Source organism: Cydia pomonella, chromosome 13 (assembly GCF_033807575.1).
Source record: "Cydia pomonella isolate Wapato2018A chromosome 13, ilCydPomo1, whole genome shotgun sequence".
Taxonomy (NCBI): Eukaryota; Metazoa; Arthropoda; class Insecta; order Lepidoptera; family Tortricidae; genus Cydia; species Cydia pomonella.
In genome coordinates this window covers 21,110,742-21,136,791 of record NC_084715.1, presented here as the reverse complement: position 1 = coordinate 21,136,791, position 26,050 = coordinate 21,110,742, and the positions used below count along the sequence as shown (strand labels likewise).

At 41.5% G+C, this 26,050-nt stretch overlaps 1 protein-coding gene across 7 annotated transcripts in view; it reads right to left on the bottom strand.

Moving 5' to 3' along the window:
* The window catches only part of LOC133524585 (histone deacetylase 4), a 169,545-nt gene that overhangs the window by 95,785 nt on the left and 47,710 nt on the right, over positions 1–26,050 (bottom strand). For 2 of the 7 annotated variants that reach the window (XM_061860671.1, XM_061860677.1), the window contains exon 1: positions 22,293–23,276. The exons of the other annotated variants lie outside the window; for them this stretch is intronic. In XM_061860671.1, coding sequence (XP_061716655.1) covers positions 22,293–22,329 — 37 coding nt within the window. In that variant the 5' untranslated portion in view covers positions 22,330–23,276. Of the gene's footprint in view, positions 1–22,292; positions 23,277–26,050 lie in introns of those variants that run through there. 7 annotated transcript variants of the gene reach the window in all.

The following is a 26,050-nucleotide window of genomic DNA, read 5'->3' as shown; positions in this document are numbered from 1 at the left end:
ACCATATGTTAACCTGTCACTTACTTCAAAAAACGCCTATATCATGTGCATCACAATCTACAACAAATTACCTGATCATTTTAAAGACATGGATCTAAAGCTGTTTAAGTCGAGCACAAAAAAGTGGCTTATAAAAGAATGTTTTTACTGTATAAATGATTATCTAAGTTTCTCATGAGTGTTACTAGTATGTAAGTTAATATGTTAACATAATTATATGTGTATACTGTAAATGTATGTACACCTGAAAAGGTAAAGTTTCGGTGTGACTAAATATTTAATTGTATATTCGACCTACAATGTAACCTGATTCTTACATACAATAAAAAACTTTGAACTTTGAACTTTGAAAATTTTGTTTCATCAGCAAAAATATCTTGTTGATCAGCAACGCTACAGCATTTGCCCATCATACTAAGTAAGCAGCATAAATGTCATATTTCCAAAACCATTGATTTGCGCACTGCTTCATACTATTGGAACTTGATGCCTTTAACTTGACAATACAAAACCCCAGAACAGTATGATGCAATAATTTTGCTCCATACTCAAAAAATATCAAATACCATCAACTTATGCAAATAAATGCAGAATCCGCTAAGATTAAGTTTAGTTGCGTAAGGACATTTGTCATTTACAATTACGTCAAGTTTTTTTCGTCGCTCCATTGGGACTGGCGTGTTCGGGGAGCTATGATTAATTGAATATAAACCATGTTATGTGGACTGGTCAGGCAAGTTTGTTTACGTATTGCAAGCGTCACGACGATGCGAGTGCGTGTTACTTTAGTTGCACGCTTGTCTCCTAAAATCTTGGTCTCTAGATTTCTAGATCTGCTTATAGCAGTGTTAACAATTATTTCTCTTGCGACCCGACGAGTCCGCAGGCGCAGGGGCATTGCTGTGGTCTAAAATATTGCTTTTCTTATTCATAACTTCTGTGTTACATTTTTGCAGCAACGCAGCATACTTAATCCAAAACAACAGTGGCCATCACAGAACTTTGCTCGGAAAACATATAAAAACTCAAAAATGCGCGTTTTCCCAGAGATAAGATCTAGCTAGATCGATTTATCGCCCCCGAAAACCCCCGTATAGCAAATTTCATCGAAATCGTTAGAGCTGTTTCCGAGATCCCCAAAATATATTAACGCCCAAGCAGCACATTAGTGAATTTTGCAGCTTATCTTATAGCTTTATGTTCTAAATGAGTGGTTTAACAGTGTTTGATAAAACGTATGCCTTTAAACACAACTCAAAACTGTATATGAGTTCATCCTGTCACTTGTAGTTGCTTAGGAACGTTTATTGTTTCTACTTTATTACTTATGGTTGGGTAAAGTCGATTTTGCTACTTAAAGTTGCATACAGGTTTTAATTGTCACTGAATAAGAAGCAATAGTGCTATATAAGGCCCTAAAGTCACTTATAAGCAACTTCTACATATAAGTGGTAACATACCCTTATTTGGAACTTTTAATTCCAAATGACTAGTATAATAGAGTAGTGTATCACCAATAGTGGCTAAAGAGATAATTTTACGGCCCTTTTGGAACCTAAAGTGATTGCAACTTTAAGGGCTAGAAATACCCTTATTGCCACTCCAACGCATAATTAAGTCTCAATAGGAGGTTCTTGAAAACCAAAAGCAGTTATTTTCACTTATTTCAAACCACTAACGATCTAACAGTTCCAAAATTAGGTCATATACATAATATCCTATCAAAAACATTTTCATGAAAATGTTGCCAAGACGAAACCATAAGGCTCGCACTGTCAAAATGTTATCAGATTTCTCGTAGAGACAAGCTTCTAACTCTACAAGCCCTAACTTCAGAAACTCTACAACAAGATAAGTCAAGTCAAAATATGTGGCATGGCCGTTTCGCTACTGTCACATGGGCGTAAGGTGCAAAATTTATTCACTAAGTATTCTTATAGTAACGAAACGGCCAAGCCACATATTTTGACTAAGGTGTAGAGTTTGTGAAGTAAGGGCTTGTAGAGTTAGAAGCTTAGCTCTACAAGAAATCTGATAACTTTTTGACAGTGTGAGCCTTATGGTTTCGTCTAGGCAACATTTTCCATGAAAATGTTTTTGATAGGATTTCACTTCTTTTTGTAAGTGTCTTCTTTGTGTATTGTCATAAGCATGACAATCTTCCATCCCCTAATATAAATGGTAAAGTAAGTAGAGTAAATACACTTTATTGGACCACAGAAGAAAAATTCAGTAACAGATTTACAATGTAAATAAAGGTAGCAACAGGCGTTCTAATCGCTGTGAGCGATCTCTTCCAGACAACCTTAGGGTAACAGGATATAAAGAACAAAAAGCTTTAGTGACGGGTAGTGCACGAATACATTACAGGAATAAGAAGATTACACATTACAATGAAATACATACCAATGGGTACAACCAAATAGTTAAATATTTATCAGATACATATATAATGGTTGGGGGAAATTTACTATTAGAAATCCCGAAATACGTATCTGGGGGCATCTTTTATACAATCTTCTTTTTTTACTGATCCTCCCTACAAATTTTCCTCTATTCCCCCTAATGCCCTTTTCTTTCCCTTTTCACCTTTACGGGTGATCTTGGGGTTGATAACTATTCTATATCCTTCCCTATAGGAAAAACTATCTATACACTAAATTTCATCTAAGTCGGTTCAGCGGTTATTGATTCCCCATACAAAATTCCACCCCCCTTTTCACCCCCTTAAGGGCTATAAATTTCCAATTTTTTTTATTTCTTTTGTTGTTTGTATACTAATACTATGCTCCATACCAAATTTTTGCTTCCTAGGACTTCAGGAAGTACCCCAAGGGTTTTGGTGATCATCCGTGAGTGAGTGAAGTGAGTCAGTGACGAAAACGGGGTTTTTCCGATACGAACAAAATCTTAAGTATGAGAGCTATGCATCTGAATTTTTTTATGCTTAATAAGTCCACTCTATTGACATTATATCCCGAGAATTTTGTTTATCTGGTATAATCCAAACCCAAGTTATGAGGGTTCAAAAAAACGACGAAGCGCTTTTAGAAAAGGTAGGCCATGCGCTTCGCTTTGCTCGTCTTGGCGGGGGCACTACCCTGCCCCCAGATTTTTTTTTTTTATTGCGGCGCCTCCTCTGTCAATAGCATTCACTGCTTTGCCACTCGCAAGATACAAATAAGTGATTTTCAGACCTGATAGTTCTAAATAGAGAACAAATAAGTGAAAATAAACACTGTAAAATATTTTTTGTTCCGCCATGTTTACAAATGGAGTCCTTGAAAATGAATTATTTTTAACAGAATTTTATCACACTGACGCATAATCACAGACCTTTGATAGTTGTGACGATGTTACTTTAACATTGTACGTAACCTACAATCATTAGGTCAGGTTTTTAACAGTTTTATTTCTTATCAGTATCAATTCCTCATTTGATTTAGCACTCTCCTTTTAAATATTCCTGGATCAAATCAAAGGCGCATCGAAATTTACAAAGAAACCATACTATAGTTTCACAGTAAAAAATCATTCGCAAGGATTTCGTGCTTATTTCAATTCCTGTATAACGTGAAGTGTTCATCACTTTACCAAACAGATATCCAAAATTAAAATGGCAGATCACATTCACTTTCAAGAAACACAACTTATTGTCTTAATTGTTGCCACGCCACTCAAAGGAAATTGGGCGTCTCATTTATCACTCCTTGACCGAACTGAAATTGTAATACATTCATTCGTTCAATATAAATCGTTCACTGCGCATAACTGTCACCCATAGTTCTAATTGCAACTTAAGGTAATCGAGAGATCTCTTATGGATTCAATTTAGAACCAAAAATAGGCTGCAATTTTTCTCCTTTTTGGTCTATAGTGGGTCTATATGGGTTCTTTCCACCTATATAGAACTTAGTCATGGCTATATATTTCACTTAAGTATCTAAATAGATATGATATACGAGCTATTTCCCACCCCGTGTGCTACTTGGGCGGGTTTTGCTGACTTCGGGACCCTTTCACTAGCAGAAATCCATTATTTTGACCGATTTTCCGTTTCAGCGTACATGGTGAATCCATGTTTTATCCGCTGTTACGAATTGACGTAATAATCATTGGAATTATGTTTGAATTTGGCTGAGTATTGCTCGAAAGTTGTATCGCGATGTCGGTTTCAAAAAGCCACCTTGCAAAAAGCTTTTTCATACTTATAATTTCGGGGTGGAGTGGTGCGATGACCTCCCCGAGCGGGCGACAGGGGGAAGTTTGGGTGGGCTTCGGCCTGCCCAAAGATCCGTCTGTCTCCCCTGGTCCACCCTGGGCAACGTCACTAGCGACTGGCATTCGTGCCTCTTTCTAGTGACGGCAAACATCCACACGGGCGTCGTCAGTAGGTGTGGGTAACTACTGATGACCTATACACAACCCACCTGTGCTAGGACCTGCACAGTTGAGCGCCGTAAGCAAGGATGACGGGATCCTGGGGATTGAGCCATAGCCAACCCGCGTGGTAACACGTCTGCTTCGGCCCTAATTTCGGGCAAAACGGTAGCCCGGACTACTAGCCACAGTCCGGGAAATGGTCATGTGAGGAACCGTAGGTGGGCTCACGGCGAGAAGTGGGAGGGCCGCTGAGGCAGTTTCGGCTGCTGATGTGGTGGGGAAAGGCCATGCTGAGGGAGTGCGTTTAGGTGATTCTGGTGGAGGGCGTCTGACCTGGACGACCCTACGTCACACCTTTACAAGCTCCTGATGTCGCGCAACTAGCCAACTTCCCACTTCTATACCTGAGTCGGTGTCCTAACGACTGAAAGCACCTTTTATATGTGTGAGTAGGCGTTCCCAGATGTGTGGGCCCTTGTAGGGTGGGAGCCGATGAGGATGAAGAAAAAACGAACGAACTATGGATAACAGGTCGAACGAAAACCCCCAAGCTGATCCAGCGGCGTCCATCGCTAATGGTGAAGCTACACAGGTGAGACAAGCTGTTCCAGTGACAGTGCGTCAAACCAACAACTTGGCTTGTCCGCAACCCAGTTCATCTGGCGAGCAGACTGGCCTAGACACCTTCCGGGACTGGCAGGAAGTGGACCGAAGGTCCAAGAAGCGCCCCACTAACAGTGGGATGCCTCGCCCCGCCGGACCCGTGAAGTCTTCGACTTCTAATCCTCCCCCCCCTGTTAAACGTCAAGGAGGAGAGGCTAAGAAGAAGAAGAAAAAGAATAAGAACCAGCGGCGAGCAGGCCGTCTTGCACGAGAGCAGCAGCTGGTCACCACACAAAACCCTGCAATCGGGGAGGGGGCACAGGCTTCCCAGAAGCCAGCACCCAAACCGGCGCCGAACAAGCAGGTGGCTGCTGGCAAACCTCCGCCTAAGGGGAAAGGTTCCATCCTACCCCCTAAGGCTGGAACGTCGGCCAGTACCCCTGTGAGTTCGGCTGCAGGTCCACCTAAACGGCCCGGCAAGGCCGCACGAGCCGCTGCTAAAAGGACGCGGGACGAGTCCTTCTCCCCGCAAGGAGAACACAAAAAGCAGAGGCTGGTGAGCCCTGGTCAACCGGGCGTGTCGTATGCACAAGCAGCGGCGTCAGACCTGACGATCGTTATCACTGACGCGAAGTCGGGTAAGATCACCGCTGACCAATCAAATGCCATCCTCCGCGGGTTTCACCAAGCAATCGTGGAGGAGGCAAGGAAGCACATCGTGGGAGCCACGCCACCTAAATTCAAGGGCAAGCCTATCTTCGCTGAGGGGCAGCTGAGGGTCTTCGCAGAAGACGAATACTCGGCCGCCTGGTCTCAGCGGTGCGCGCAGGCCCTAACCTTGCCAAACATCTCCCTAACGGCTGTCCGCCAGTCGGAAATGGCAAGGAGAGTTAGGTGCGGGCTCCTTATACCAAACGTCGACAACTCGTCCTGGGAAGACGTCCGGCAGGCAGCTGACGGACTAAAGTACCAGAATGAATGGGCCAAGGTCGGTACCTGGTCCATCATTGAGATACTGCGGCAAGACCAGGGGTGGTTTGTCGCCTTCACAATCTCAGAAGACCTCGTCCCTGCCTTTATGGAAAGGGGAAGATCCCTGAACTGTGGGGTGGGCAACGTCTACCTGAAGTTCAGGGGCCCAGGAGGCAAATACGTGGACCAGCCTCCCACCCTGCAGGGCTCCACCCTAAGGGTAACGGGTGCACAGGTCCCTAGCCAACAGGCCGAGGGCACCCCCAAGCAGAGCAAGTCTGCCTCTGGGGAGAAAGCTGCCCCCCCGTCGTTATCCAAGCCGACGATACCTGAACTCTCGGAGGATGAACTCCTTGGCACTGGTGAGGGACCAGCCGGGACATCATCCGAGTGCGAGGACTTGTCGGCCTGGATAGAGTCGGGGTTGGCCGACATGTTGAAGGAGGGAGGGGAGATGCAGGATGGCCCCCCTACCACCGACAACATGGACACAGATTAGTGTCCTACAAGCAAACCTCCAGCACAGCGTGGCCGCTACGGCCCAACTGAGACGCTGTCTGGTAGGTCTGCCAACAGCCGTTGCCCTCCTACAAGAACCTTGGACGGGCAGCGGACATATACGCGGGCTCTCTGACACGAAAGGTAAGCTCTATTACTCCACGGTACATGCCGTCCCTAGGGCATGCATCCTAACCACTAACAATATTATTGCACAACCGCTCACTGAATTCTGTTCCAGAGATCTGTGTGCGATTAAACTACAAGTTCCACTGCCAACAGGATGTCGCGACCTAGTCCTCGCCTCGGCGTACATGCCCGGAGAGGACGAGCCGCCGCCTGCTGAAGTACAACGACTGGTCAGCCACTGCGAGAGAGCAGGTCTCGCGATTATCATCGGGGCCGACTCCAACGCACACCACCAGCTGTGGGGAATGGAGACCAGTAATAACAGAGGTAAGACACTTGTTGAATATCTTGTGACTACAAATCTAAACATTCTAAATGTGGGCGCTGAACCAACATTTGTAAACAAACGATGCAAAACGATTATTGACCTGACTCTGGCTTCGGAGGAGGTCAGCGAACTAGTTATGGGATGGCACGTCTCTCAGGAGGCCTCCTGTTCAGACCATAGATGGATTCGCTTCAATCTACTAGCATCTAGTGACACACCAATCGCCCGTAGAAATCCCAGGAAAACTGATCGAGCCGCTTTTAGGAAGATCCTAGGCGAAAGCCTCGATCTGCTTCCTCCGAGGGATGACCTTCGGGAACCTACTCAAATAGAACAGCAGGTAAACATCTTAACTGATGCCCTCGTAGACAGCTACCACAAGGCGTGCCCCTTAAACCCACCGGCAAGGACTGCCATAACGGGTCACCAGTGGTGGGGCCCAGAACTGGAGAGACTCCGGCGGAAAACCAGGAGACTCTTCAACAGGGCCATGAACACAATGGCCGAAGTGGACTGGGACAACTACTATGAAGCCAAGGCCAGGTACAAAAAAAGACTGCGGTACTGGAGATCCTTATCGTGGAGGAACTTCTGCAGCAGCATCGAAACATTAGACCAGGCCAACCGGGTAAGGAAAACTCTAGCGCACAAGCCCACATCACAACTGGGCTCACTGCGGAAGCCCGATGGCACATACACATCTTCCCCTGCAGAGACTCAACGCCTTCTCCTGGTAACCCACTTTCCGGGATGCGTAAGCCTCGCTGATGTAAATCAGCAGGACGAGGAATACAGCACAACAGACAACAACTGGCAAATGGCGCATAGAATCGTCACCGCTGAGAAACTCAGGTGGGCCATAGACAGCTTCCATCCCTTCAAGGCGGCTGGTCCGGATGGGATCTTCCCTGCTCTCCTACAGTGGAGTCTAGGACTCATCCAGGAAACTCTAACCGATATCATGGTAGCCTGCCTAGCCTGGGGGTACGTGCCCAGGAGATGGAGGGATGTCAACGTGATTTTCATACCAAAACCAGGTAAGAATGACTACACGGCTGCTAAATCCTTCAGGCCCATCAGTCTCACATCATTCCTGCTGAAAACTCTGGAAAAACTGTGCGACAGGGATCTGAGGGATCGAACGCTAAAGAACATACCGATGCACAACAACCAGCACGCGTACAGCTCAGGTAAATCCACAGAGTCAGCCCTACACATGGTTGTAAGCCGCATTGAGAGAGCCATCCACGACAAAGAACTGTGCCTCGGCACTTTCATTGACATCGAGGGCGCTTTTGACAAGACCCACTTTACCAGTATAGGGAATGCCTTGGAAAGCCATGGCGCGGAACCCGGACTAACAAAGTGGATCATGAACATGTTAAACAAGAGGATTATAAGGTATGCAGGTCAACCGCAGGCCGTAGCAGCGGTGAGAGGATGTCCTCAAGGGGGAGTCCTGTCGCCTCTGCTGTGGAACCTTGTAGCTAACAACCTTATAACCAAACTGAACGAGGAACACTTCTACACAATAGGCTACGCTGACGATCTGGCAATATTGATATCAGGTAAATTTGCCAGTACAGTATGCGACCTCACCCAGTCAGCTCTCCGGATCGTAGAACGCTGGTGCAGAGAATTTGACCTATCAGTTAACCCCACCAAAACAGAAATGGTAATGTTCACCAATAAAAGGGCACTTGGCAACTTTACCAGACCAACACTTTTCCAAACCGAGCTGCAGCTGACCGATGAAGTTAAGTACTTAGGACTAACTCTCGACAGTAAACTCAATTGGAACAATCACATCAACAAACGTATAGACAAGGCGGGAGTTGTCTTTTGGCAGTGCAGAAGGATGATTGGTAAGAGGTGGGGACTGAACCCGAAAATCACCCTTTGGCTCTATAAGACGATAATCCGCCCCCTACTCTGTTACGGTGCCCTGGTTTGGTGGCCAAGAACAAACATAGGCAACGTACGAGACAAGCTACAAAGACTCCAAAGGCTCGCATGCGCGGCCACCACTGGCTGCACGAGGTCCACTCCAACTGCAGCCATGGAGGTCATGTTAAACCTTCCACCGCTGCACCTACACATACAGCAAGAGGCCAGTCTCTCAGCGGTAAGGTTGCGAACCCTTAATATATGGTCTAACAGCATAGGAGCTCTCCACACAACATGCCTGGAAAAGGTATATGACGAATTTCCAGTGCTTAGGTCGGGCACGGATCGGATTCACAAACAAGCTATCTTTGACAAAAGGTACAAAATACAGTTATATGAGGACGACAACCACGAAGGACTCAATCTCCGGGAGCTGAGAATCTTCACTGATGGGTCCAAAACAGACAGCGGGTCGGGCTCCGGAACCTTCTCAGAAGACCTGAACATGTCAATCACCACACCGCTAGGAGCCCATAACTCGGTATTCCAAGCTGAGTGCATGGGCATCTTAAACGCGGCGGCTGCCATCATTGCAAGGAAGGTAGTAGGATCCTCCATCCGCATACTCTCCGACAGTAGAGCAGTCTTAATGGCTCTAAATAGCCATATAATTACATCCAAACTTATACACGAATGCCACGAACGACTTATGGAGGTATGTCATAATAATAATAAGATCACTTTACAATGGATCAAGGGACACAGTGGATCCCGGGGTAACGATGCTGCGGACGAGCTTGCCAGGCAAGGATCGGGTGCGGGGGCGATTGGTCCGGAACCGATTCTTCCGATACCGTTTAGCAAGGTACGCTCAATGCTGCTGGCACGTACAGGGAAACTACACACAGAACACTGGCTGAATCAGACTGGATGCAGACAGGCAAAAGAAGCCATGCCTGGCATCAACGGAAAGCTCACAAGGGCGCTCCTTCAACTAGGGAAGGTCCGACTGAGTATGGTAACCAGTGTCATAACAGGTCATGGACTATTTAACAAACATCTTTTCATAACAGGTGTCACAGACAGTCCCTTATGCCGAGGATGCATGGAGACAGAAGAAACAGCCTCTCACGTGGTGCTGGAATGCAGCGGAGTGGCCCCATACAGGGCAAAACATCTCGGATCCCCGAGAGACCTCCCTGAGGTCCTACTCAACATCAAAGGTTTGATAGGATTCCTCGAGGAGTTGGGCTGGCAAGAGTAGCCAACCCTCCACCCCCCCTTGTCACGCAAAATAGGCGCCAGTCGTCGAGTTGCGGAAAATCGCCCGAACTACAATACAACAATACAATACTTATAATATTATGCAAGATATGAAAAACTCGTTCAGATGGAATGTGTACAGTCTCAGCTATCTCTCATGTATCACTCGACGGTCGTCCAAAACATTAACGTGGACTTATTCACGATTATCATCAGTGGTCCCATGAATCGGTCTTCCATAACGTTCTGTGTCATTGGTGGTGATACGTCCACACCGAAATTTTGTAATTCACTTGTATACAATGCCAAAGGAAGAAGCAGATACCCCATAATTTATTTTAAGCCGAACTTCAGACTCATTGATAGTTTTACCACTAAAAATAGAATGTGGAGAAGTTGATGTCGACTACTGTACTCCTTGTAATTTTCTACAAATCGGCCTTTGGGTTCAAACCCCGGCTTGTACCAACAAGTTTTTAGGAACTTATACATACATACTCAGAGGAGTACAGGTTGGAATGCGGCGTGAGGCAGGGAGGTTTGACGTCTCCGCGGATTTTCAATCTATATATCAATAGCCTGATCGAGGAGCTCACCGGAGCCGGCATTGGGTGCTCAGTTGGTGGCAAAATAATGAACAATATAAGCTACGCTGATGACATGGCTCTGCTGAGCCCATCGATCGGAGCCCTGGAGATATTGATAGGAATCTGTGAGAGGTACGCGGAGACCCACGGTCTCAAATACAACTCCAAGAAAAGTGAGCTACTCGTGTTTAAGGCGGGTTTAAAAAAAACCGAAGTTCATACCACCACTAAAACTGGGAGGAACTGAGTTAAAAAATGTCACTCAGTTTAAGTATCTGGGGCACTGGGTCACCGAGGACCTCTCTGACGATCTTGACGTGGAGCGTGAGCGTAGGGCATTGGCGGTGAGAAGCAACATGTTGGCTCGCAGGTTTGCACGTTGCACGAAGAGTGTCAAAATAACTCTTTTTAGGGCATTTTGTCAGTCTTTTTATACATGCAGCCTGTGGGTCAAGTGTACGCAGAAATCTCTCAATGCCGTACGCATCCAGTATAATAACGGTTTCAGGGTGTTCTTGGGGTTGCCTCGATTTTGCAGTGCGTCGGGGATGTTTGCGGAAGCTCACGTAGATAGCTTTCAAGCCATAATGCGTAAGAGAGTGGCCTCCCTGATGCGCCGTGTTAAGGTCACAGCTCATTAGAGCCACCCCGCACCCGACCCTCACCGCCTCGCCTCGAGCGGTTAGTATTCTTCGTATGGATTTCTATGGGCATGCGCTCACTACATCAACTTCGTACCACCACCGGATAAGTTGATGTAGCGAGCGCATGCCCATAGAAATCCATACGAAGAATACTAATCGCTCGAGGCGAGGCGGTGAGGGTCGGGTGCGGGGTGGCTCTAATGAGCTGTGACCTTTAGAGTCAGCCCCAACAGCCTTCTGAACACTGTTATTGACAGTTTAGATTGTCCAATAGTTGCAAAGTGGAACGCTATGCACATGAACAAATTGAGCAATAGAGGTGTTGTTGGGCTATTTTAGTTATAAGACTTAGGTTAATTTAATTTATTGTATTACTTAATGACTTTTTTTTTTTATTATTAATTTTTAAATGTTTCTGTTTTTATTATTATATTGTGTAATAAATAATGTATGGGTCTTGTTATCCGAAATAAATGATTAAATTAAATTAAATTAAATTGTACGTACGACACATCATTTAATATTGATCAGTCGCATTTCGGTGAAGAAAAAATAATTAGGTTAGATAGCAGTTGCTTCCTAAAGACTAGTGCTTACGCTGATTCTCGGGATTAGTTGCCAAGCGAACCCTAGGCTCCCATTAGTCGAGACAAAAAGCCGGGAAAACACGAGGAAGATGATGAGTTCATTACAGAAAAAAAACAACCGTAAAGTAGCGTGCTGTTTACAAGTTATATTGCGTAAATCGCGTGCGGCGCGAACTTGAACTCAAGTCACGGAGGCGTTTGCTTTCTTCGTCATCTTTATCGATTATAGAAACTAATGAATGCTGTTATAAAGACAATATTGTAGGGTAATGTTTCGCCTGTGGAAGCTTTAGCCACAGAACAGAAGAGTATATTGTTTATTAAATAAGTACAGCAATTTTTCACAACATGTATTTCTAATTATAAATCATAGTTTAGACCAGCGTTTAAACTGTTTAAAGACGTAGTGTGGAGTAACAGCCCAAAAATACACCGGGGCCTATGCTAATTACAATATGTGTGACAGCACAAGCTAAGCGTATCAGTTTCAGCTTGTCCAACATATCATAGACATATATTATCTAAGGACGGGCGTTAAGAGCCTTACGGGCACTAAGAATGGTGCTAGTTCAGTGGTGTCACTCACCAATTCGAGCCAATAGTGCAGTCTAATGCAACTAGTTGCGACCAGTTGCGCGCGTGATGCGAACTCATCAACCAATCGCGTTGTGGCGTTAGACTGCACGATTGGCTTAAATTATTGTGCGTGACACCGCTGTACTGGCCCCATTCTTATTGCCCGTAAGGCCCGTCCTAGATATATGTCAATGTGTTTCGTTGTTCTCCCTGCCTGTAAGTCGCATTTCTGAAGATATTTGTGCAATTTTGTAAGCAGATTCGACAATTATTATTTTGTCGATAAGTTTTTATTTGTATTTGTAAATCAATAATATACGTTTATCATTATTAATATTCTCCATTCTAACCGAGTCTTCTACGACATCCACGCATTTTTTTGTCGTTTATTGGTGTACGATTGTGATCTTGGCTAGGCCCCCCGTAGTCAGTAGAGTATACACAAGTTATATTGCGTAAAGTCGCGTGCGGCGCCGCGAACTTGAACTAGAGTCAAGGAACGCGTCGTTTGCATTGTTCGTCATCGTCGTTCGGTATCGATTACAATACCGATTACCTCAATCGAGCTCATAATTCTGACTCAAGGGCAGTAGTGGCGTGGAGTAAACAAAAAAGGCGCGGCTACCACGAGTTAGCATTTGACATTTTCAACTGTGTGATCTAGATCGCATTCCTTTTCTATCGCAACAATCCATCAGTGCAATTTACGCAGTCGCTAACGTAAACGTCAAGTTTAGTGTCGACTCGTGGTACGGCTACTTAGATAGAGGCAGACAACAGGCAGTCTTATCGCTAAAGAACGATCTCTTCCAAAGTTGCGTAACAGAGAATTGGGTAGCGGAAACAGAGAATTTAATCAAAAAGTAGGTGTTACAGAAACGTTGTGAAGCCCACTTTTACTGTAAATAGACATACACATAGGTGAGGATTCGATACAGATATTTCATCATGTGTTTTGTATAGGTACTAAACACATGATGACATTTCTATATCCTCCATCCCATCTACATCCTATCGTCCACACCGATATCTGATAATTTGTAAAGTGAAGTGAAAATTATAATGTCCAGCAATTATGAGGTTAGTGCTGCTGTTCGTACTAAATAACTTTAAATAAGTAACGTAAAATGTGTCTACTTTGCTCCTAAATTCTAAATTTAATATAGATTTTATAATTATTATATATTGTAATGTCCACTCCCTAGTTTACCATAGTGCGGCGTCACGGCAGACCCTGTAGGAGATGGCGGCACGATCTTGACGTCTTTCGGAAAGATTGGCCTAATATTGCCATAGAACGAGACGCGTGGAGCAGTGGAACAAAACAGGCTAACAAAAAAAGATTATTGTAGATATGTTGTTATTTGTATATGCCGATTTACAGTAAACCATCACTACTATCATGTGGTTGTTATATAGTTTTCATATATAAAATCAGTTGGAGCACAATTACCCAGTGGGGAGCAAGTAGGCACAATTTACGGTATTAAAAATAATGTACACAAGATAATAGTGAGGTTATTTGATCAATGTCAATATTCCAAACTATTCCGGGGTTCCGTGGTTATTTTGTGTTGAAATTCTAAATTTATTTAGGTATCTGCTTCTCTATCGCTCGAATATGCAAGAGCGGTAGGGCTTCTGCTGTGTCTAATTGATTATTTTAATTACAAGTAATCAGCATGATTTTTTTATCATAAATTGAATTTTTTGCCGATTCGCTTTTAAATTTGCAATTTTCTCTTTGATTTCCACGAACCTGTCGGGTCTATTTCTAAGCTCCGGACAGATCAATGATCGATCGAAGTACGATTGCGCCTAGGCATCAGCTGTTATTTCTGTTTCCAGCTCCTGAACTTACAGAGTAACAAGTTCATACAACCGTGCTGTGCTACCCAAATATATGTGCAACGAATGTATTGAAGCTTGCTCTGTTAGTTTACTCCTCTGAGTTCTCTTTAGTGATTCATGTAGGGCAACCCCGAGGTACCAGACTGTGGATTTGCGTCAATGCGGACTAAATATACGAAATGCTTATTCATCCGGCCACTGTCGCCAATGAAAGTCTGAATCTTTGGTATATTTTGTATTTAATCTGTTTTTCTGCCGGAAAATTCGTTTTGGAAATTTAAACAACGAAGCGAGCGTGGGGTGAGTCAGGCAATGAAATCTAAAATGAGACGTCTTGGACGGCTGTGAACGGGGTAAAACATCCTATTGGCTCTGGCTTGGTGCCTACTTTTGTAGGAAAATTAGATACCGCTACAGCCTTAACACATTGAGTGCTGGGAACCTGTGCATAGTCGTCTACAAAGCGGAAAAACGCTGGGATCGGCCACGAAAACGTTGGCAGTGAATGTGTTAAAGTAAGGTGTCAATATGCCAACCATTCCGGAGGGTATCGATAATAAAGTGGTTCACCACCTAGGTGAAGTAAATGAAATATTTTAGGAAAGAGATTATTTGAGTACCTAGGAGTAGGAGATAGATTTGCTTCCGAGATCATGACTTGCGATAATTACGACCCTAACCTTATCGACCTTTTTGTCCTAAATTAAAAAAAATGGTACCGTTTGATTTATTATATTTTATTAAAAATAGATCGTATGGCAACTACGAGTATATACATAAATGCAATTTTTCAATCGAGTTTTCCGTACTTCAAGATGGATTCCACTAAATCGTTACGTCACGATCAGTACCATTTAGTAAGAGGCGTTTCGCACACAAAGTAAGATTGTCAGACTTTAACTGACATTTCTAACCTTTGTATTGCTTTGATGCAATGCAAATCAAACCTGATCGACTCAATACCTAAATACCATTAATAAAAAAAACTTATCTCATCTAGCCTATTGTCATTTGTTTAGTATTTTTTATACAATTGTTTTTTTATTATGTTTGACGATATTTTGTGAAATTCTTAGTATTAAATTTTATCTGTATATAATTCATTAGTATTATGGAATAATATTTACATCAATAAATTGATAATTTTGATAATTAGCTTAAGATAATTATATACAGGGTGATTCATGAGACGTGAGCAGGACTAAGCCTACACAATCAGTAAATGTTAATGAACCGTTCATCATCATATTTAAGTAAAACAATCTTGCTTTATTTCTGTTATTTAACTTTTTGGGAAGGACAAATTTGATAATCTACAATCATGGACACCCTACAACACTTAATTGAAAGATAAAACCTCTTTAACCGTTATGACAGCAGTTTGATTATGAAGAAAACAAAATGTCACACTTGAGTGAGATACGATTTTTCAAAAGTAACCAGACTCCGATGACATTCAATTTGTCACTTGTTATGGATAAAACAAAAAGGGTGACCATACATGGCGTAAATAAATTAAAACTTTTTTTTTTGAACAGTAAAAAATAAAAGAACGTTAATCTCACAAATACTGGTACGAAACAGTTGCTTATAACTTACTGAATGCTCAAGCTTGATCCTGCTCACGTCTCCTGAATCATCCTGTATAATACTGTCTTACTATTCATAAGTGCTTGTTGCTAGGCCTACATGAATAAAGTATATTTGAACTGAACTGTTTTCTTTTCCTATTGTTTTTGTCACCATAACACCATACATGTAACTGGAAGTTGTAACAAATTTATTCCTACAATCATCGACACTTGATTGAGCATTCGTAAACCGTATCGCAACGACATAAAACCTACAATTGGTCAGATTTAGTCCCGTACTGGACAAACAAACCCATAAATTTACCCGCTGAGTAGGCCTAACGTTGTTCCAATCCCACCCTTTCACCTTTGCCGAATAATTCCACCCTCACGCGATTGCCGCGTGACCTTTGACGCATGCTGATATCATCTATTAGAAAAGCGTGATATTTTCTTTTAGTTTCTTCAAAATTTCTGAGAATTGGTGACAAACCCACTCAGTGTACGTACATATCCAACTGTAAAGCTTGATCCACATGATGGGTTAACTGAGGCACAAAAAACTGAGGGGGGGGGGGGGGGGGCTAAACTGTTTAGGTTTTATCAATATATATATAAATACTTCATCGTCACGCGCTCTTTACTTTATAACTGAACGTTCGTTTCAGTGTTTGTAATCTAGTCTAGCCTGAAAACGGGATAATCGGCATCCCCGCGGGCCGTTTGCGGGACGCATACTCTAGGGCTCCAGAAACGAAACGTCCCGCGTACAGCGGGACGGTTGGCAACCTACTTCCAACTCTCCAAAGAAGTCTAACAGTTCTGACTGACACAACCCCAGAAGGCTACGGTTCTACGGTATGGTAAGCAAAAGTCACGGCGGTTGTCAAGGCCACGCGTCTGCGATAAGAATAACATTATATCTACATTACCGACATGTTTTCATTTCATCAAACCTCAAAAATTTAATCATTTCTCAGCGTTTCATTCCCAACTCCCCAAAGAAGTCCGACTTTTCTGACTAACACAACCCCAGAATGCTACCGTAAAGTTAGCAAAGGTCACGGCGGTTGCCAAGCCCACGTGTTTGTGATAAGGATAACAGTTGCCGAAAGGGCGGCCGGTGGGCGAAAGCTTAAGGAAAGGTCAATCGCGTCTCGGACTAATGTAATTGTTTTAAGCTTGTATAGAAACTTGTTGAGCTGACATTATCCTTTGTTTTGGCCTCTCTTATGTGACAGGACTAGGAAAACGTACCTGCCTAGGATTATGATATTAGCTATCAGAATTCTTATGTATCACCTTAATATGTACCTATGAAGGCAATAAATGACTGAATGATACAAGGCTTTTCAGTTGGACGAAGGTAACTGCAGCGGTATCATGGTCGCATTTTTATCACCTGTCATATCATGCGTCACTTTCGCACTTACAGACTTGTTAGAACGTGACAGGCATGGTGACAAATGATAAAGAGCAGACCATCTAAGCCCTACTGCTTGGCATTTGCTAAGACAAAGTATGGAAACATCATAAACATCAAATTTATATTTAAAATTACGTTTATAATGACATTTCCACGGTTTGTCCATTCAAAATCGACCTATCTTTGTCTCGAGTTTCGTCGTATTTTTGAAACCTCGTACTATTCTCCGAATAAGAATGTATTTACATAATTGGAAAAGTAATAACTACGCAAACAAATAAGTCTTGGACATTCCTTGAAGCCTTAGAGAATAATAATTTCGAATGTAGGGTAGAACGTTCGCTCTAACTACGAAAAGAAAGTTAATAATGTTAATATATCTTGAAGCTTGGCGACATTGCGAATAGGGATTGCAATCCGGTCCGGCGGATCCGGTAATCCGGCCGGATCCGGCACTTTTCAGGAGCTACCGGATCCGGTAAAAATCACCGGATCCGGACCGGATCCGGTATAATAAAAAAAACGCCTAAATACAGCACGCGCTGTGCGTTTCAGATGAAGAAAAGGCAACGGATACGAGGTATGAAGTTGAACAGAACAAAAAACGAATGAAAAAGTTTAAATTTAGTAAGATAAAAATATATTTATTATGACGATGACTGGGAACAGAAGAGGATTTCTTCTTCTTTCATGTTGGTGGCACGATATGACGATTACATAAATACTGTAATAGAAGGAAAAATGAAAGTATGGAGATGCCATGGAAGGCATTTGTAATTTATGCTAAAGAGAAGGTTCATGTCGTGTCATAATGTTATGATAGGAGATTAACCGACTACAGTTGGGCTCATCAATATGTGTGAATGAAGAATATATGATAATATTGATAATCTTTAGTTAAATTCTTTAGATAAAATATAGATTCTTTTCTATTCAAATTTAAGAGAGAATCTTTCGTCTTTACAATTTCATCCAATCTTATGCAATTTCCTTCATCTCCTGGTACATGCTACTCTACGTCCAGCCAATTCTTTATTTGATTTATGTAACTTTCCCTTTCCGCGATGGTTTTCAATCCTAAATTCTATTATTTTTCGCATGAGATCGTCGTGTCGTGTATTGTTCCTTATAATTTGACCAATATACTTTTCCATAAATTAAAAAAAAGTACGTTTTATTTAAGTCACACAGTCTACTACTTTTTCGGACAAATAAATTAGAGCAAGATAATACTAGAGCGCATTTAATATCATAATTGGTTAAAAGTAATAAATAATAGTAAGCGTAGGAGTTGAAAATAGAGTTCCGGTTACTCTGGTTATAATATTAGCGGAAAATCGTTGAGCATTAGATTTTTTGTTTGCCGCGACATCTATTGTCGAGTAGCAGTCCTGAGAGTTCCGCTACTCGATGCTAGATGTCGACTACGTAAATAATAAGCGTTTTGGTACCAAAACTGATGTATGGAGGGTACAATCTATGTAATTCTTATTTCTCTATGCTAGAATGGATGTCAACGTTAGAGTTTGTGAGGAAAGAGAAGAGTCGTGGAATGTATGGGGCCCAATACATTCCACGACTCTTCTCTTTCCGAACAGACTCTACAAAGAATTCAATCAAAGAACAGTTACGAAAACTTGTCCTTTCAAGGAGCTCCAATTCCCATCCCACATCCCATCATCAGGCTTTGGAAACTAAGCAAATTTATAATTGTAAACGAAAATTTGAGCACTTTTGAATGGATAATATAATAAATTACCGATTTAAAATTTTTGTTTTCGAAGTGATATTGACATTGTGACACTTTTTACTACCAAGTTCTATTTTATTGTTAAGAAGTTATTTATTAACCTCAAATTATAGATTTAGAAATACGTATTACGCAAAAAACTAGAAAAATATGTCATTTAATTAACTTTTATATCCCTATACCAAACCGGATCCGGTCCGGCCGGATCCGGCCGGACTACGGCCAAAATCCGGCCGGATCCGGCCGGATTGAAAACCAATCCGGTTTGCAATCCCTAATTGCGAATAAAAGCGTTAAGTATGAGCTTTTGAGTTTTTATAAACTGGTTTCCGTTTAATGTGATGATGAGTAAGTCAAGTACGTGCTTAGCAATATACGACACAGATGATAGGGTGGACTAGACTAGATATGCAGTATCCGCAATATGTACAGATATTATGAACACAATGTTTTATACAATGTGTTTCTCTTTAAACGTCAAAGTGTAAGTTTGTGGACATGTAGAGATAGCTTGAACGTTACGTAGAAAACGTTAGCAGGTTTTGGCAGGTTCTAGCGAACCCATTAACTAGTTAGTATACGTCGTTACATGAACAGGTCTTTAAAGTCTGTTTTTTTTTAACTATGTAATATTACTTACTGTCCATAGGAAATAGTGGGTATGGAACGCTCATTTTGTGTTTAGCATAGAAAATGTATGGCGTATAGGGTTTACTATGTTTCTCTTACCTCTCCTGACCTTTATATTTCATGTATTAACAGAAACACTCTTTACTGCCCTCAGTGGATGAGGTCTTTGCTATCAGCTTTACAAATTTTTAGTTAACAGTGTCGACGATGGTAAACACTACAACTTATGATACAGTTGGGGATCCCGCAGCAAAAGCGCAAACCAACTATGTCAACAAAGCCACAGAGGCGTGCTTCTAGAAAGATTACTTAGCGACAATATTTAACAGAGTAAACAGCTTATTTTTACCGATTAGCACATGTTTACTCGCCGTCTGTCATTTAAATACTGTAACTTATAAGGAAATCTTTTAAAATGTGGTTATTATAGAGAAATTTTAATAGATAAAGATAGTTTATTTTCCAAGTAGGCATATTACAATGCGCTTATGGACGTCAAATAAAGCTACGCCGGCTCTAACCCTACACCTCTGACCCGAGAAGATTTAAATCCCTCCTAAATTGTAGGAGGGTATCCCAATATCCAAATATAGAACCGGCAAGAAACTCCTTAACATGCATTAAATAAAATAAAATAAATTTAAATTAATAGGTACTTTCTTATAGAAATTCTATCCATGATATAATCGCTTACTTTATAGTATGCTCGCGAAATGAGTTTTTGCTTAACAACCGCTTTGAATTTAGAATCTGTAAGTTCGGTGACATTTTTTGGTATCTTGTTATAGAATTTTATATAATTTCCCAAGAACGACTTTCTTGTTTTAGCCAGTCTGTTGTACAGTCGAGGAAATTGATTCTTTAGCAGTTAACGTGTCACGTTACAATGGACAGCTCTTACCATAAGTATGTACAGCCAAATTTACTTGAACCGCAAGTTGCTAAAGAATCAATTTCCGCGACCATACGTTACTTTAAGCTTTCCTGTGTTTCTTGTAGCCTTTGGCTTATCAACATTCGTTGGGAAATTGTTAAGTTTTTCCTTACAAACATTATTATTTCAAATATATGTTATATTACAATCATTATTATTTCAAATATATATAGCGACGGCAGAGTTAGAATATGTATTTCCTTAAATAATTCTCTTAGTGACTCACGCGACCCCTGGTTGTAAATTAATCTAATTGCCCTTTTTTGCAAAAAGTCAGCAGCTGATCCCCTGATCAGTTTCATCACAATCTATTTATTATTAATCTGCTACAACTAAACCAATAATGTATTGGACAATTACACACAATCACACACTCCACATTATTCCAGTTAATAATATTATAATATCAATTTAACTTCAACAGTAACTGTGATTTATTACTATGATAAAAATATACTATGTCGGTGGCAAACAAACATACGGCCCGTCTGATGGTAAGCAGCGTTGCCGACCCTAACACTCCGCAACCTTACTCACCGGCAGGAACATAACACTATGAGTAGGGTCTAGTGTTATTTGGTGTGTTTGGATTTGTGGGGATTATATACTTTCACTCTCGTATTATTTAGATACTCCGCATTTGCAGGCCACAAGTGTTTTCTACAATGTGAGGCGTCACTCGGGTTCACAGTAGACACTGAATTACTCAATTGCCAGACATTTTGTTAAACAATATACATATTATCTTAACAGAGGAGTTTAAGTTGTTAACAATGTTAACCAAGAGGGGCGTTGGGAGTCGTAGCGAAATGCAAAAAGGCATGGAAAGGAACCCATAAAGAAAACCTGTATTTTTGTCGCCGCAGAGCAGAGGTAACAAAAAAGGCCATTTTCGACCTTATATTCGGATAGTCGCGTAATATTGTCTTGTTATTTCCTTGATACTTGTATAAACGTGCGATCTTTCCTTTCCGGTTTCTTTGGGAGAATCCAAAGTCTACATTTTACGGTTAGAGATAGCCTAATATTCGGTGAGGATAATATTCAATTTCTTTTACGGACTCAACTGTATTAATTTGTTAATTACTGTGCGCGATATCTTCCGGAGAGCCTAAGGCTTAGACCTTAGACTGAATTTATATGTAGAGAAAATTTTATCATTCGATTTGATGCCACTCGATGTCTTCTCTGATGTTTTTACTGTTTTATTGGCGAAGCAAGCTTGATTTCAATGGTTTCCTTGAATTTCCACCTCATTTGGATCAAGAGCATCTCATATTATGGAATTTATAGATAAGGTGAACTTTTTTTTTTTATACTATGTCGGTGGCAAACAAGCATACGGCCCGCCTGATGGTAAGCAGTATCCGTAGCCTATGTACGCCTGCAACTCCAGAGGAGTTACATGCGCGTTGCCGACCCTAACCCCCTCCCTCCCCTCGTTGAGCTCTGGCAACCTTACTCACCGGCAGGAACACAACACTATGAGTAGGGTCTAGTGCGAACTAGCTCCGGTTTGCTAAGTGAGCTGATTTATTTATTATTTTTGCAGTTTTGTCACATTTAGTAATTTTGAAGAGCTCATTTTGGGCGGAATAAATACGAAATCCCAATTTGCGACAAAAAAATATGCATTTTTCAGTTATGACGCACCGCCAATGCTCCTTGTTTACCTGTTGGCATCGCAGGGGCTGTTGGCGTAAGCGGCATCCTGGCAGACGGTTCAGGCCGAACACATCACATCATCATAAACACAACCTCCCAGAACCTAACTCCAGTCACTATAAACCTTGATTTATCTCCAGTTACTTCTTCAAGCTAAGCTACAACTTTAACCAAGTCTTCGCAAATTGCCCCTATTCGTAAATCTCTCAATATTTCATCCGCTCTATTCGACAATCAGACGCGGGCGAGCCTCGCGCCGTTCGGTAGCCGACTGAGGGGTGGGCACCCCGCGTCCAACAACAAATTATGTAAGGGTTGAGGCTATTTCGGGAGCGAAGCGCATTCGTAACCTGTCTTGCACATACATAGTAATCGCTATTTGTGTCAAGTTACAAGTGTCGGTAGTAATTAAGCTTTTTTAAACACGCTCAAGGACATCTATTTTAACATTTATCTTACGCTAGATCGACTTGAGATTTTTTTCTATGCGAAGAAAGAAATGGTAGTTTTTACAGTCGTAAGCATAGCGTACTACGAGTATAATTGAATTGAAGAACGGATAAGTGACTAACTGTAGGGTACGGCAATATGTTAAGAGTAAAAAGGTATCAGATCTTTGTACTTTTTCGTTTAGTTTTTGTAAAATTAATATTATTTACAGTACACATATGGTGCTACTTTACCGCACTAGTACGAAAATTAGCATATTACGTTACTGTGTCTAACATTTAAAGGGCCATATGTACTGAAAAACGTTGTACGATACATGTCTTCTTTCTCCTGCCCTTATCCCACGTTATGTGGGGTCGGCACAACATGTCCTTCTCTTCCATTCTCCTCTATCTTTCGTCACCTCAGCACTCACTCCTTTCTTTCTCATATCCTCTTTCACACAATCCATCCATCGTTTTTTGGGTCTACCATCCGCTCTCCGTCCATCAACATTCATTCCTAACATTCTTTTTCCTATATGGCATTCATCCCTCCTCATTAAATACGATACATGTGCGAATAGGTAATTCGCAACTCGTGTCCATTTAAAACACTCCTTTCGGTTGTGTTTTAATTTATCGCCACTCGTATCGTAATAGTACATTACGATACAAGTGCGAAAAATAGGAAATTCGCAACGAGTAGTGGGTAAGTAGGTGGGCGCGCACACTATACTTGCCGCAAAACTAAGTGGCGAGTCAGGTCATAATGCAATCTCTAACAAGGGCAAAGGAGATAGCATTATAATATCAGCATTTTGGCAGCACATCGTCCTGAGTGGCGCAGGCTGGTGCAGGGCAATGTGCGCGATTTCGAGGAGCAACGTAAAGCCGCTAACGCTAAACGCGACGAGCTGAAAACGCGCCAGCCTGCGTCCATTCACTACCACTACATAGCTGGTGTCCTCACGTGCCCTCAATGTGCGCGGGGGTTCACCTCGAAGATCGGCTATGTCAGCCATCTTCGGGCGCATGAGTGCCGAGCTAACTAGGAGTCGAAGTGGTCGCTATGGTCGAAATCGGCCGGAAAGATCATCATCATCAATTTTGCGGCAAGTATAGATATTTTAACGACATTTGTATAAATAGCTAATAGTTACTCGTACATGGCGAGTATAAAATTATAAATAGGTTCAGTTGCGTAACCGAAGCCATCGCCATCCGGACTGACGCGAGGGTGTAATGATTCCGGTTACGCAACCACAACCCCAATTAACGTGGTAGAAAGGGTTGTCGACATTGTATAGTCAACAATAGACAAATCAGAATCCTTATTAAAGAAATAAGTTTTTTGTTAAAAATGTCATTCTTGATACAAGGTTTTATCGCTGTCCGTTTCTTTCAACAGAAAACTAATACTCATCGAAACAATTCTAACAAACCCAAAACACAATTTGGTTGCGTTGTTTTATCAGAAAGTTCCTTTGGCCACCTCCTGTGTCCATCATCAGATCAGCTCGATGGTACCATAATATTGCGTTGTCACCCAAGATACACACATTTGTGAAGTTTCAATTTAAACAAATAATGGGAATTGGGTCTAATTTAGCTTGCATGATCTGACCCGATCATTAACATACTTATTAGTCTTATTACAAACAAAAAAGTTAAATAAAAGCTTTTAACAAGGGTTAGAAATAGAGTTAATACATGTAATGTCTTAGGCTAGCCCTGTATTGTTACATTTTGTGGTTACTTGAATAAAATTGAAATTGAAAATTGAAATATATGGGATATTACGTATCATACACGCATATAGTTCACTGACAGTCTAAGATTCGATTTAAAAAACTAGAATGAGTAAAAGGCAATGCACTCATCATTTCCCTTCCGTTGTGTTGCGTGTAAAAAATATAATTCATGTCTAATAGAGATTGTTTATTGATATTTTTATAAAAATTATAAATACATAGTCACGCTTAATCATAATAATGGGTTTCCCCCAAATATAGTGATTATTTAAAAAGATATGGTGTTATCGTAAAGGCTAATAGGTACGTATCAAAATGTCATAATTTCAAAACCATTTCGAAGAAAAGGCTTGCTACGTAATTCTTATCGTTTGATATAATTTTAATGCTTATTTTATGTAAAAAACCGGCCAAGAGCATGTCGGGTCATGCTCAGTGTAGGGTTCCTTAGTTACCTAGTTACGCTTCCGTCACAATAGGCTAAACGGGAGGGATTAGTATAGTAGATTGTTAAATGTTAACCAAGGGATGAAATGGTGCCATTCACCCGAGTTAAACACTACTTTGCATATCGAATGCGAGGAAACCAAATAAGACAAGGCAAATTTGCATAATCAGTAAATAAAGTAACAGACGTATGGCCATGATTTTTAGGGTTCCGTAGTCAACTAGGAACCCTTATAGTTTCGCCATGTCCGTCTGTCTGTCTGTTTGTTTGTCTGTCTGTTTGTCTGTCCGAGGCTTTGCTCCGTGGTCGGTAGTGCTCGAAAGCTGAAATTTGGCATGGATATATAAATCAATAAAGCCGACAAAGTCGTACAATAAAATCTAAAAACTATTTTTTTTATGGTACCTCCACTACACGTAAAGTGGGGATGTTTTTTTTTACTTCAACCCTACAGTGTGGGATATAGTTGTAAAGGTATTTCAAAACTAATACGGGACTTCAACAAACATTTATTGATAAAGTGAATATATGCAGAGATAATCGCTCCGAAAGAAAAAAAAATGTGTCCCCCCCCTCTAACTTTTGAACCATAGGTCAAAAAAATATGAAAAAAATCGTAGAAGTAGAGCTTAAGAAAGTAATTAAACGAAAACTATAGCGGATATGATCAATTCAGCAATTTTTGAGTTATCGCAAAACGTTTCCCCTTCATAGTAAAAAGACATACATCCACAGTTCATCCCTTGGTTAACAATCTACTATACTTTAAGCTCCAGTTTAGCTTATTGTGACGGCAGAATAACTACGGAACCCTACTCTGAGCATGGCCCCAAAATGCTCTTGGCCGGTTTATTTCTTTAGGACTTAATTGCAAAGACTGCATGTCTGGAGATAAATAACCCATAGCGAAAAAACATTTAGATTACAATATTTATGAATATTCGCATATTTTATAGATCGTGTCATTCACGAAGACGCGTGCCTTGACTAGTATTGTCATATAAGTCATATAACCCTTCCTGTGCGAGTCCTACTCGCACTTGGCCGGTTTTTTTAGATTTTAAGAGGCTGTCAACACCCAATGTCCTTGAAATTGATGTTACTTAAACAGTTTTTTAAGAAAGACTATTTGTTTT